The sequence below is a fragment of the Rhinopithecus bieti genome, unplaced genomic scaffold, assembly GCF_001698545.2.
Source record: "Rhinopithecus bieti isolate Rb0 unplaced genomic scaffold, ASM169854v2 scaffold_17667, whole genome shotgun sequence".
NCBI lineage: Eukaryota > Metazoa > Chordata > Mammalia > Primates > Cercopithecidae > Rhinopithecus > Rhinopithecus bieti.
The window spans coordinates 169726-184283 of record NW_016809668.1 but is presented as its reverse complement, the minus strand read 5'-3'; the positions used below and the strand labels follow the sequence as shown (position 1 = coordinate 184283).

The following is a 14558-nucleotide window of genomic DNA, read 5'->3' as shown; positions in this document are numbered from 1 at the left end:
TCAGTATCCAGGAGGATTCACTCCAAGACACCTCAGGAATACAAAAATCCACAGATGCTCAAGTCCCTTCTACTGTGTAATATCAGCATAATTTACACAGCTCCCAAATACTTTAAATCATCTCTAAATTACTTATAATACCTAATACAATGTAAAGCTATGTAAATATGTTGTTATACAATATTGTTTAGGAAATAATGACCAGGAAAAAAGTCTGTACATATTCAGTACAGATGCAACCATCTGTTTTTTATTTTAGATATTTTTGATCTAAAGTTGCATTCATAGATGCTGATCCCATAGAGGGCCATATATATATAATTTATATCTAAATATACATTTATATAAAAATAGTCCACTCCATGTATGTATATGTACATATATACATATATATACATACATAAACATATACACATATACATACATGCAGTGGAATATTATTTAGCCCGCAAAAGAAAGGAAATTCTGATATATGCTAGTATATGGATAAGCCTTGTGCACATTACATTTAAGTGAAATAAGCCAGTCACAAAATAAAACCAAATACTGTGTGATTCCAACTTATGTGAGGTACCTAGAGTAGTCAAAATCATAAACAGAAAGCAGTATGGTGGTTGCCAGGGGCTAGGGGAAGAAGAGGATGGGGAGTTGTTCGTGGATATAGACTTTGAGTTTTGCAAGGTACAAAGAGCTCTGGAGATGGATGGTGAGGATGGTTGTACAACAATGTAAATGTACTTCACACTACTGAAATGTAAACTTAAAAGTGGTCATGATGGTCAATTGTGTTATATATATTCTCCCATGTTATAAGTTTTAAAATAATCTTAATGGGTAAGATAATTATACATGGTTTCACTGTAATGTCAGAGAATCTCTGTACACATAGACACACACAGTCAGAAAACTTAAACATCTAGACCACACCTTGGAAGTCTGAAAGTCTGGAAAAGCTAAGTGGTGGAAACCAAAACAAGAAAGGGGATATTCTGGATTCATGATAACATTACACTTACAAGCCTCTTGAATTTGATTGGCCAATAGTATGCGAGCAAAAGCACCTCTTGTTTTAACCATTGGCAGGAGATTGCCAAAGTGAATCTATTAGTTCTACATTGAAGTAAAAAATCATTGTGTCCTGTGTCACCTCTGAGTGGAAGTATTTATTCAGAGCAGCACTCTCCTCTTCCTGCCTGGGTGGCTATGGAAATGCGGGTTGAGATGGAGCTGCCATCAGCATGGATTCCTGAGTGCACGCAGTGAACCAAGCGTTCCTGAGAATCCACACTGGTGATGGGGCCGAGTGGTAAAATAAACCTTTGTGGTGTTACACCACCATGATTTGGGGGTTGTTTGCTATTATAGCATGATCTAGTCCATCCTAAATAATACAGTTTTAAAACTAGCATTCGAAACTGAGAATTTGAATTTCATCTTATACCAATCAATAAGCACTCTTTAATAATAAACAACCTTTATTTCTCTGCAGGTGATGTCTGAAAGAAACATTACAATAATCATTATTCATAAAACATACAAGCTGTATGACAATGATTATTAACAATAAAGAAAACTTCTTAGCTTTCCATATGCAGTACAACATCACAGACTACATGAGTCAGTAGAGCGTGTCTGCATGTATTTTGTTTGGCTGGTTTGTGGTAGCGATGGGGAGAACATCCTAAATAATAGGCACATGAAACATTTCCTTCCTTTCCTCCAAGAATGTAGCAACAGTTGCTACATTGCACTTGAGGATAGAAGGTGTTGAGCAGCACGTATTCTCCATTTCGTCAAGTGTCAGCTTCCTGGATGCTTTGGATGGTTTTCTAAACAAGTATCTATTAATCTTCCAGGGGCATGATGACTTGAGGAAAAAACACACAGAAACCGTGTTCCAGCAGGTTACAAGAGGGGCGTAAGGACAGGGGCTTTCCTTCCCCTATGTCTCTGATCATTCCTCTGCTGCAGAGTGACTGAGAGCTGAGGCTATTCCTAAACATCTGAAAACCATTTATAAACAACTGCAGTTACTACAAATAAAGACACTTTAAACTGGTGGTTCATATCTTTAGTTCATGATGTAACTAGACACTAAAATAACAGCGTATGCTCTGATGGGAAAAAAAATCACTAAACAGAGTTATGAGATACATGGTTCACTCCTACCTCTCTCCCTAACAAACTGGGACAAGTCAACTCAACTTTCTAGAACCTTACCTCTCTCATCTGTAAATAAGACAGATCATATCAGTGTTTCCTAAGATGTGGTCTTTGGTCAAAATGTGTCTGAATCCTCTGTCGGTATGTGGGTGAGAGGGAAGGGTGGGAATGGAGGGGGTAGCTGTAACAAATGCATAGCCCTAAACCTATCCTAGTCCTATTGAATCAGAATCTCTGAGGGTGAGGCTCAGAAATCTGCAGTGAAAAACTTTGCGGCTTTTAGTTGCACAGATCTATTCTTCAGTGACCTCTGGAATTATGCAGCATAGCACAACTGACTTAGGCACACTGAAGTTTGTGAAACACAAGACTAAAGAGTCCTTAGGATGCCTTCCAGCCATATAATCCTATGGTCTTGAGCAGAACTGAAAAGAAATAGGTAACACCTGCGCTACTCACCCCGCTGCCCCCAAAATGCGTAATTCTCCACTTAGAGATCATCTCAGTGCAAAATAAAACATTAAAACTGATACAGAATTAATGACTATTCCAAATTATTTCCCATTCATTTCACCTCATCTCCATTCCCTACCACAAAAAAAAAAAAGCCTGAACTGCAATCACACCTTAGAGAATAAATTTTTAATACCACATATGATGTTTCAAGGCCAGATCTTTACATCATGTTAACTCTATGTTCTCTCATAAAACTGTTTCCAAATATGAATGTCAAAATTATAAAATAAAATATTTCTGTGCTGTATCTCTAAGCAAATAGGTTAGATTATGTTTACTTCAACAGAAAATGAAAAATGAGCAGTTACTGAAAAATTAAAAAACAAAAATAGGGATGGAGAGAGCCGTTATTATTGTGTTTGGCAACCAGAAGGCAGTCAGTGAGCATGGACTCTCTTCCCTAAAAGAAAATTCTGACTTTTTTAGTTGCAGAAAGGGTCACTAAATCCAGAACTAGATCCTGGGCCTCTAGACCACAAATCTAGTGTCTTTTTTATAATTCTGACCAGCGTCTTATTTACACTAGGAAATAAAAAGTATCAGCCTCTGAAAAGTGTGCCTCATAACCAGAATGAGTTATAACAAGATTGGGAATTGGACCAGGATAGAAAAATAGAAATTAAAGAGAATAAATAGTGCTAACTTCCAGTTAACATGGCAGGTTGAACACCATATTTTCTTCATTCTCTCCCAAATGTCCGCTAAAATAACAGTAAATAAATAAAGATGACAAGAGGAGTGGAAAGGCAACAACAACACGCAAAAGATGCAAATAAATTTTTGGAATATGGAAAACTGGTGGAGGAATTTTAACTGACTTAGCAGAATTGTGCCGGCAGAGAGAGAGATAAAATGAGGAGATGCCAGACCATGTGGCCTGTAGGGCTTCAGACTTGGAGGCACCTGGTGCTGTTGAAAGGAGAGGGAGATGGGTGAAATTTGTCTCCAACTAGGAATATTGGTTCAAAATCTACGTAAATGTAACTCTGTTGAAAATAAAATTGAGAAAATCCTTTAGAAAGTATAACAAACAATAAATAAATAAAAAAGATTTTAAAAGATGATAAGCAACCCAGGAGGCCCAATAACTAACAGGAGTTTTACAAAAAGCAAACACATAAAATGTTGGAAAGGAAATTATTGAAGATATATGAAAATAAATATTCCCTAAAGTGAAAGACATAGATCTACTGAAAGCCCACAAAGAACCTAGCATGGTGAATTTAAATAACCCACAGCAAGGCACAGCATCATGAAACTTTAGCACAGGGGTCTGCAAACGATGGCCCATGGGCCAAATCTGCCCTCTTGCCTGTTTTTGTAAATAGTTTATTGGAACACAGCCACTATCATTTGTTTACAACTGTCTAGGCTTCTTTCATGCTATAAAGGCAGAGTTGAGAAGTTAGGACAAAGACAGTATAGCCCACAAAGCCTAAAACATTTACTCTATTTCCCTTTACAGAAAAAGTTTGCAAACCTTTGCTTTAGAGGGTCAGATATAAAACATTCTAGAATTTTCCAGAGACCAAAAAATGCAGGCTGAAGACACAGGAGTTAGATTTAAAATGGAACTGGATTCCTCAATAACAACATGAGATGTCAAAAGAGAATGCGGTGATGCCACCAAATTTGAGGGAGGGGAGTAGGAGCAGGGAGAAAACTATTTTCAACCTAAGAGTCTATGTCATGCAAAATAAGCAATAAGTATGAGAGTAGAATAACTTTCTGGACACAAAAGTAGTTTTAAAAATGTTTATTTTCATACACATTTTATTTTCTGGAGTTTATAGAATCTATGAAATAGGCCAGTTCAACAGAATAAAAGAAGCAAAGTCTCAGTATGACAGCTATGAGGGTGGGTATGCAGAAAGCAATCACACCTAAAGACAACAGAGAAGTGTGAAAGGAGGAACGCTAGCAGGGCAAAGGAACTGACTCTGATTGGTATTACGCCTTTGGATTTGGAAAAAGTATTCATAGGCATGTGATGGGTATACAGTAGCATTGGAGGAAAAGAGTAACAGTTACATAAATTAAGAAGTTTTCTTTCAATCAAGGCAGTAGTTAACTCTAATAAAACGTAAGTAAAAATGAAAAGTTGCTCAACATCATTAGTCATTAGAGAAATGCAAACAAAAATCACAATGAGGAATCACTTCATATTCTCTAGGATGGCTATAATCAAAAAGTCAGATACTAACAAGTGATGGTGAGGATGTGGAAAAATTAGAACCTTCATACACTGCTGGTGGGAATGTATAGTGGTGTAGCAAGTTTGGAAAACACTCTGGCAGTTTCTCAAATGATTAAATACAGTGTACTATTCAACCCAGCAATTCCACTCCTAGGTATATACCCAAGAGAAATAAAAACATTTGTCCACCCAAAAACTTGTACATAAATGTTTATAGCAGCATTACTTATAATAGCTAAAAGGTGGGAAAAATCCAAATACCTGTAAGTAGATGAACAAATAAACAAAATGTGGTATATTCATACAATGGAATAATATTCAACCATAGAAAGGAATGAAGTACTGATATATGCTACAACTTGGAAAAACCTTAAAAACATTATGTTAAGTGAAATCAGACAGTCACAAAAGTCCACATATTATATAATCCCATTGATATGAAAATCTAGAGCATGGAAATCTATTAAGGTAGGTAAGTTGTTGTTTAAGCTAGGGTGGGAGGCAAGTAAGGCGGTAATATAAAGGGTACAGGATTTCTTCTTGAATTTACAAAAATATTGCAAAAGTGACTGTGATGATGGTTTAATGTGACTGTGAATATAATAAAAACCATTGAACCAGAACCATTTAAAATGGAGTCTGGATTCCTCAATAGCAACATGCACTTTAAATGTGCAAATTGTATTGTTTGTGAATTATATCTCAATAAAGCTTTTTTTTTTTACAAAAAGGAAGTGTACTAGAAAAAAACAATAATAATGTATTACTTGGCTCACTATTGCCACTACAACATATTAATACTGGTCATGGATTTTTTAATATGATAAAAGATAACAAAATGATGATGAAAGCAGGATTTGGAAGAGAATTAGGAAATCAAACTATAATGGGAATTTAATAAAATATGGTAAGTCAGGAGATCACATTAAAGGTACAGTGTGAGAACTATGGAGGTAACTATTCTATTAAAAAAATCTCAAATCAGAAATGGTTATCTAATATTAATATAGCCAAAGTAGATTTTAGAGCACAGACCATTACTAGGGATAAAGAAGGTCATTTATTTGTAATAAAGAGTCAACTCACCAAAGTAACATAACAATCCTAAACATTTATGTACCCAATAACAGAGCTTTAAAATAAGGCAAAAACTAATAGAACTGCAAAAGAAATAGACAAGTCTACAGTGGTAATATAGAGATGTCAATATCCCTTTCTCAATAATTGATACAATAAGTATACAGAAAAATCAGTAAGTATATGGAAGACTTGAACAATGGTATTAACCAGTTTGACCTAATTGACATTTAAAGAACATTCTATCAAACAATAGCTAAACTGATCAGGAAAAAAAAAGTAGTGGCACAAATTTGTAGAAAGTTTAATTCTTTTCAAGTGTACACAGAACAATTAATAAGATAGACCATAATTCTGGTCCATTAAACAAGTGTCAATAAATTTAAAAGGATTCAAGTGACATAAAGTGTGTCATCACATTGCAATTAAACTAGAAATCAGTAACACAAGGATACCCAGATAATCCCCAAATATTTAGAAATCAAACAGCCATTTCTCAATAGCCATGGGTCAAAGAAGAAATAGAAGGTTATAAGAAAGTACTATGAACTGAAAAAAAAGAAAATACATGTAGAAATTTATGATATGCCTCTAAAGCTCCACTTAGGCAATATTTATATCATTAAACATCTGTGTTTCAGAATCCAAAATACCTTATATCAATGACTTTTGTAAGCATACACCTTACAAAACTAGAAAAATAAGACCAAATAAAACACAGACTAGAAGAAAAAATAAAAAAGAGAGGAAATGAGTGAAATAGAAAACAAAACAACAAAGAAAATTCATTAAACCAAAAGTTGCTTCTTTGAGAAGACTGATAAAATTGATAAGCTATGAAGCAGACTGATCAAGAGAAAAGAAATAACCAATATCATGAATGATACAGGTAATATAACTACATAGTCTAATAATATTAAATAACATAATAAAGGAGCACTATGAACTACTTTACATGAATGAATTCAACAACTTAGATGAAACTGACAAACTTGTGAAAGACAAAGCTAATTCAAGATGAAATTGATAACCTGAATAGCCCCATATCTATTCAAGAAATTAAATTTGTAATTAGACAGTTATCCCACAAAGTAAACTTTAGGTCCAGGTGGCTTCACTGGTGAATTCTTAAACATTTAAGGAAGAAATCATATACAGATTCCAGGAAGTTGAAAATGAGAGAATATTTTCTGACTTATTCTATGAAGCTGGCATTGCCTTGATACCAAAACCAAAGATATTTCAAGAAAAGGAAACTATAGAACATTATTCCTCATGGACATAGATGTAAAAATTTTAAACAAAATTTAGTAAATTGAATCCAACAATATATAAAAATAATATTATGATCAATTTGAGCTTATTCCAGGAATGCAACATAGGTTGAATATTGAAATATCAGTGAAGGTAGCTCACTATATTAAACTAAAAAGGAAAAATCCATTTCTGATAAAAACACTCCGCAAATGAAGAATAAAAGCAATTTCTTCAGACATAAAGAGCATCTACAAAAAAGCCCACACCTAACATCGTACTTAATGATAAACAAGACAAGGATATCTGTTCATACCACTTCTATCCAACCTTGTACTGGAGGTTCGAAGACAGTGTCATTACACAAGATAAAATTTCACAGAAGACATAAAGACTTTGAAGAACTCTCTTTATTTGCACAAGACAATCATTTATGTGGAATATCTTATGGAATATATTACATATTGTTGCATACAGCAACTACAGCTAATGAGTTTAATAAAGCTGCATAAAAGAATATATAAAATCAATTGTATTTTGTATACTAACAAAAAAGAATTGGAAACTAAAATTTTTTTAAAAGTCATTTAAAAAAGCGTAACAGGCTGGGCGCTGTGGCTCTCGTCTGTAATCCCAGCACTTTGGGAGGCCGAGGTAGGCAGATCACCAGGNAAGAACTCTCTTTATTTGCACAAGACAATCATTTATGTGGAATATCTTATGGAATATATTACATATTGTTGCATACAGCAACTACAGCTAATGAGTTTAATAAAGCTGCATAAAAGAATATATAAAATCAATTGTATTTTTGTATACTAACAAAAAAGAATTGGAAACTAAAATTTTTTTAAAAGTCATTTAAAAAAGCGTAACAGGCTGGGCGCTGTGGCTCTCGTCTGTAATCCCAGCACTTTGGGAGGCTGAGGTAGGCAGATCACCAGGTCAGGAGATCGAGACCATCCTGATTAACACAGTGAAACCCCGTCTCTACTAAAAATACAAAAAATTAGCCAGGCGTGGTGGCGGTTGCCTGTAGTCCCAGCTACATGGGAGGCTGAGGCAGGAGAATGGTGTGAACCCGGGAGGCGGAGCTTACAGTGAGCCAAGATCGCACCACTGCACTCCATCCAGCCTGGGCTACAGAGTGAGACTCTGTCTCAAAAAAAAAAAAAAGGGCATTACATATGAAATATTAATAAGTCTGATGAAAATATGTAAGACTTGTACACTAAAATATTGTATCAAATATTGTTTAGAAGACATAACTATAGAGGTTTTCATGTTCATGAGTCATGAAACTCAGTATTAGTAAAAAGACAATTCTCTCAAAATATATCTTTAGATTAAAACACTCCTAATCAAATCCCTGTATACATCTTTTAATTGGCAATCGATTCTAAAATTCATATGGGGTAGACAAATCAATGTCCTTGAAATATGAAGAACAAAGTTATTTTTATTTATTAAGACTCTTTATAAGGCTATACCACTCAAAGTGTGCTACTAGCATAGCAATAAACATATACTTCAGTGGATTAGAACAGAGAATCCAAAAACAGACCCACACGTGTATGGACAACTGATTTTTGAAGTACAAAGACAATTCAGTGGAGAAGGGATGGTCTTTTCAAAAGTCACGCAAAACAATTTAATATCCATAGGCCAAAAAATGAACTTTGATCTCTACACTGTACCATATGCAAAAATTAACTCAGAATGAAAGAGACTAAATGTAAAAACCTAAAACTATAAAACTTCTAGAAGAAAACCTCTGTGATTTTGGGTTAGGCAAATATTTATTAGAAACAAGAACAAAACCACAATTGTCCAGGAAACAATTTGATAAATTCAACTTCATCAAAATTAAAAGCTTCTTCTAAGCAAAGGACAAGAAAATGAAAAGACAAGCCACAGACTGGAAGAAAATATTTGCAAATCACACATCTGAGAAGAGATTCATAGTGGCTGGATAGTTGTTCACACCTGTAATCCCAATACTTTGGGAGGCTGAGGTGAGCAGACCACTTGAGGCCAGGGGTTCAAGACCAGCCTGGTCAACATGGCAAAACCTGTCTCCACTAAAAATACAAAAAAATATTAGCTATGCATGGTGGCACACACCTGTAATCCCTGCTGCTTGGGAGGCTGAAGCATGAGAATTGTTTGAACCCAGAAGGTGGAGGCTTCAGTGAGCCAAGATCATGCCACTGCACTCCAGCCTGGGCAACAGAGAAAGACTCTGTGGGGGGGGGGAGGGGGGGGAACAAACATTCACAGCCAGAATGTATAATTCTCCAAGTCCAATAAGAAAACTAACAATCCAATAATGAGCTAATTATTTGAATAGAAATTTTTCCAAAGAAGATATATGGATTCTAAGTAAAGGTATGAAAACATGCTCAATATCATTAATCATTAGAGAATTGCAAATTAAAACCCAGAACAAGCTATGGCTATACCTGTTTGAATAACTAAAAGAAAAGACCACAGCAGATATTGGCAAGGATGCAAAGGAACTGGAACTCTCACTCTGCTACTGAGAAAAGGGTACAACCTTTTGAAAAACTGAGTTTCTTAAAAACGTAAATGTACACCTACTGTATTATTCAGCCATTCCACTCCTACGTATTTACCTAACACAAGTAAAACCGAGTATTCATATGAAGACTTGTACATAAATGTTTGCAGCACCTTTATTTGTAATAGCAAAACTGGAAACAGACACCCTGTCCATCAATAGGTGAATGCTGATGGACAACAAACTGTGGTCTATCCATACAATGTAATACTACTTAGGAATAAAAAGCAGTGAGATACTGATACATGCTATAACAGGAATAATCTCAACATAATTACACTGAGGGAAAAAAGCCAAAAGCCTCCTTTTTGTTAAAGGAGGAGGGATTGTTCCATTTACATAAAATTCTAGAAAATGCAAACTAATTCATAGTAACAAAATATTTGCTTGGTAATGTTTGCCTGGTGATCATTATTTGCCTGGTGATGCTGGACTCAAGGACAGGAGGGAGGAAGACATTACAAAGGGTGATGAGGAAACTTTAGGGTGATGGTGTCATGAATATATGCATATGTCAAAACTTATCAAATTGTATACTTTAAACATATACAGTATACCATACGCCATTTATACCTTAATATAATGCAAAGCAAACAAAAATCCTTAGTAGCCTTTTTAACAATGCAAACTTATTATGGTAAAAAATGAAAATAAATAAAACAACAGCAAGAACATACATGAGGATAACAAAAGAAACAAGCAAGTCATCTTCAAGAATTTTAGTTGAAGAATTTAGTTGAAAAACCGTAAAGGCACAATTCTTTCCAGTCAACCAGAACTATTTATTTTATTACTGAATTCCTAACAAGGATACCATTTAGAATAACATTGTAAATGGAAATATTAAATCTTTCTGTTTGAATGAGCTACCACAGATATATCACCAAAAGGACATGAATTACCAACAAGTGCCATTTTTAAGCAACAGTAATGGATTTGCACTGATCTAGTAACATCCTCTTGACCAGCCTTGTTCGTTTTACAGTGGATTGCTGCAGTCAGGCTGTAGAAATCATTAAGTAATTGATAATATCTACTGGTTACAATGAGTTGATTATGCATTTCCTTATCTGGGAGTAATTAAGGTAATAGGATCATGCTGGGTTCAGCTTATGAAATGAAATTAATCAGTAAAATAATCAGTTTCATAAGAACGTAAGGAGTAGTTGCCTTTAAGTTGCAAGGAAAGAAAAGAATCTTGTAAGAAGGGTAATCCAGTCAGAACAGAGAGGGAAATAACCCCAAAAGCAGAAATCCAGTGAGAAGAAATAAATCTTTGGATTTCCAAATGATTTTATTTGCATTAAAATTTTCTTTGGACTACTTGGAGAATATAGCTCAAACATCATTCCATTTGGGTAGCAAAAGCTCTTGATTGCACAGCTTCCTTTCACTATGGCTGCAATATCTACAAGGGAGGTCTGATTGTTATGCCTTCATGTATTGAATGCCTTGATTCAAAAACAGCTTAAAGAATATATAAATTCCAAATAATGTTCAAATCATCTGGCACTGGCTATCGATCATAGAATGATTGCTTCTTGATTTGATATTAAGTATCCTCAAATTTCTGATCTGTTTAATTTGATGGTTAAATATAATGCCCATACGATTAAAAACAAAGTGAAGACATTAAACAGCTGCTCTGACAAACACCTGACCAAGTTAACTCTCAAAGGCATTTTGCATTTACCAGGATACTGAACCAATCTACCACTTTAAACTCTTTTCTGTTCTTTCTCAGACAAGTTTCATCAGGCTCTTCACATGTGGACAGCAGCTCTGATGGTGGAATGAGAAAGATCCATTTGGAATTAAACAATAAACCACTTGCAACATGCACACAAGACCCAAATCTGCTGTCATCATCCTCATCCAGAAGAAATGGTTGAGAAGTGGCACAAGAAAGAACATGTGTGTAACGTTAGGAAAAATCAGCTTGTCATGAATGCCAACAAAGCACCTAATGACTTGAAGTGAGTTTGAACAGGCAGTGGGAAAACATTAAAAAAAAAAAAAAATACTGCAAGTCTAAGAAACTACAAGCTCCTGTTTAGCATCTTTGCTGGATCCAAATAAGAGCAGATATTGCAGCAAAATATCAATGATGAGGTAGAATTTCTACCTTGTGGGTATTTAAAAATAAGACGGAAGATGTTTTAATTTGGTTCAGATGTCAACCTGCCTGGTGTCGTTAGAGCTGGCAGTACCTGTGAAAAAAGGGACCAACACCCTCACTTAACAGATGAGGAAGTGGAAGGTAAGGGCCTCTACCAAAATGATAGGGCGCTTAGGGACAGCGTGGGGACTGGAAGCTACATGTCAAGACTCCCAAGCCTCTGTCTCAGGCCTTCTTTACTGTTCTTCGAGTTTCCTTCTGGGGCCATGATTCTATAAAACAAGTCACATTGGCCGGGAGCGGTGGCTCACGCCTGTAATCCCAGAACTTTGGAAGGCCGAGGCGGGTGGATTACCTGAGGTCAGGAGTTCGAGAGCAGCCTGGCCAACATGGTGAAATCCCCATCTCTAATTAAAATACAAAAAATTAGCCGGGCGTCGTGGCAGACGCCTGTAATCCCAGCTACCCGGGAGGCTGAGGCAGGAGAATTCCTGGAACCCAGGAGGCGGAGGTTGCAGTGAGTCGGGGTCGCACCACTGCACTCCAGCCTGGGCAACCAGAGCGAAACTCTGTTTCCAAAAAGAAAAAAAAAGTCAAGGCAGGTCATTTTGCACATTGGTTTTAACCCAGCTGCACAACAGAATTACCCAAGAGCTTTAGAAGTTCTAACGTCCCAGCCTCCCCTCTCCCACCAGGATTCTGATGTAATCCAGCTGGGGTGTGGTCCTAGCGCAGGAAGTTTCTAGAGTTCCCCTAGGTAATCCTACTGTGCAGCCACGGCTGGGAAGCCCTGACAAGGAACGAAGCATGGTGGGAATACAACTTGCTGATAATTAATACAAGCGTTTCCAACTGTTTGTCATATTCCAATCTAAGCAGGTGTTCCCTGCTGAAAATTTCTACTCCTGAAGAGCGTAATCCCTGCTGCTCTGGGCCCTTCTGAGACAACATTCTCGATCCTCCCTCAGACTCTAGAAGTGCACCACTACCATCAAAATTTTAAAATAGAGATCGGAAAACAAGTTTCAAAACTTTAAGAAAAAGCGAGGGAAGGAAATCCCCCTATTTGGACAAGTCTCCATAAGCAAAACAGAGGAAAGGGAGGCTATCTGGCGGTAATTCCGGCCAAGAGTATTTGGGTATTTTCCCAGAATTACCCAAGTAATCCTGTGAAAGGCAAATCTATGGAGGCTAAATTATGTACAAACTGCCCAAATCGTGGGTTTCAATAAAAAGTTACCTGACTCTGGAAAGTGAAAACCGAGGAACCACAGGCATTCCGAGTTTGACTCGACCCTGGACCCCTGCCCTCTTCCCTAAGCAGCTTCCTCCAAGTCTTGTGATGATAAACCACTACCAGGCAAACTAAATTAATCAGACACCCTCTTCCAGGGCCCTTCCGCGCCGCCTCGGGGCCTGTATTTCCCACTCTAGAGAACTCCCCAGTTCCTCATACACCCCGTCTGGCCCTGGAGAAGACCCTGGGAGGATTCGGAGGGGGTGTGGTCAGGGCCAATCCTCGGACACCCACCCACCAGAGCCACTTCTAGACCGCGGAGGCACCAGGGAGCCCACCTGGTCTGGCGTCCGCACACCTTACAACGCTGAGCCCCCGACACTCGGCTGCGGGCGGCCCTAGGGTGACAGTGTCAGAAGTTCACTAGGTCCGCAGAAGGGCGGAAGTGAGGAGGAGTGTCCCAGCACCGGAACCTCCCCGGCGCCGCCCAAGCATCAGCCTGGAACGAGACAGGGGGCTCCGCGAAGGACTGTCGGAAAGGGTGAGGGGCAGCTGACTCCTGGGGATGACAGCTCCCCAGCTCAGGCGCCGCCTTCTCGCCCCGGCTCTGCCTGGCTGGAAGCAGGACTCAGGCAAAGGCGAAAAGCCAGGACAGGGTCCCAGGAGGCTGGGCCGAGACTAAACGCAGAGATCGACCCGATCGACCCCAGGGTACGCCTTAGCCCCAATCCCGCGCCACTTGTTCACAGCTTGGGCGGCAGCGGAGCCCCAGGATGGACCTTCGCAGAAGAGAGCACGTCCCACTCTGTAGCGCTTTTCGCTGTAGCACAGGTTTTAGAAGCAGAGTTCCCGGGAGGGACGCAAGACGCACAGGCTGCCCTACCTGTCCGGCGATATAGAGCAGGCACCAGGTGCCACCGAGGAGGCGGGCCAGGAACCCGGGGCGCTGGGGCGCCTCCAGCAGTGCCATGGTCCCCATGGCGGGGACCAAGGGGAGTCTCGGGGAAGACCCCTCCCTGGAAGAGGTGGCTGCCTCCTGCGCTGACTGCGGTGGCTCCGCGGCGGCGGCCGGCAGGCGGGCTCGGGCGTGCGCCCCACGAGACAGGGCTGTTCTGCGGCAGGCGGCGCGGCTTTGGAGCGTCCGCGCGGCCGCGAAGCTGGTCTGCTTTGAATGGGAGCGCGTGCGCTGGGGGTGGGGGCGTTATTTGTGAATGTGCTGCTTGTCTTGGCTCGGGATGGTTCGCGCTCCCCCCACCCCCAACACCCCTCCAGCTCCTGCTCCTCCCCTCCCGTGTCAGCCCAGCGGAGGCGGGGAGCGCAGACATCCAGCCGCCCCTGCAGCGACAGCGGTGCGCGCTTCGGGAAACCCGAGCGGGGCTGCGCGCTGGCTTCTATTTATTTATTCTTTTTTAAA

The 14558-nt window shown here is 38.9% G+C and overlaps 1 protein-coding gene across 2 annotated transcripts in view; it reads right to left on the bottom strand.

Annotated features, from left to right (window-relative positions):
- ADAMTSL1 (ADAMTS like 1) overlaps nucleotides 1-14342 on the bottom strand; it is a 984547-nt gene extending 970205 nt beyond the window's left edge. The window contains exon 1 of one of the 2 annotated variants that reach the window (XM_017890111.1): nucleotides 14028-14342. In XM_017890111.1, the coding sequence (XP_017745600.1) occupies nucleotides 14028-14123 (96 nt within the window). In that variant the 5' untranslated portion in view covers nucleotides 14124-14342. The remainder of the gene's footprint in view (nucleotides 1-14027) is intronic. The other variant, XM_017890108.1, reaches the window with a different exon arrangement.
- Nucleotides 14343-14558: the final 216 nt, after the last annotated feature.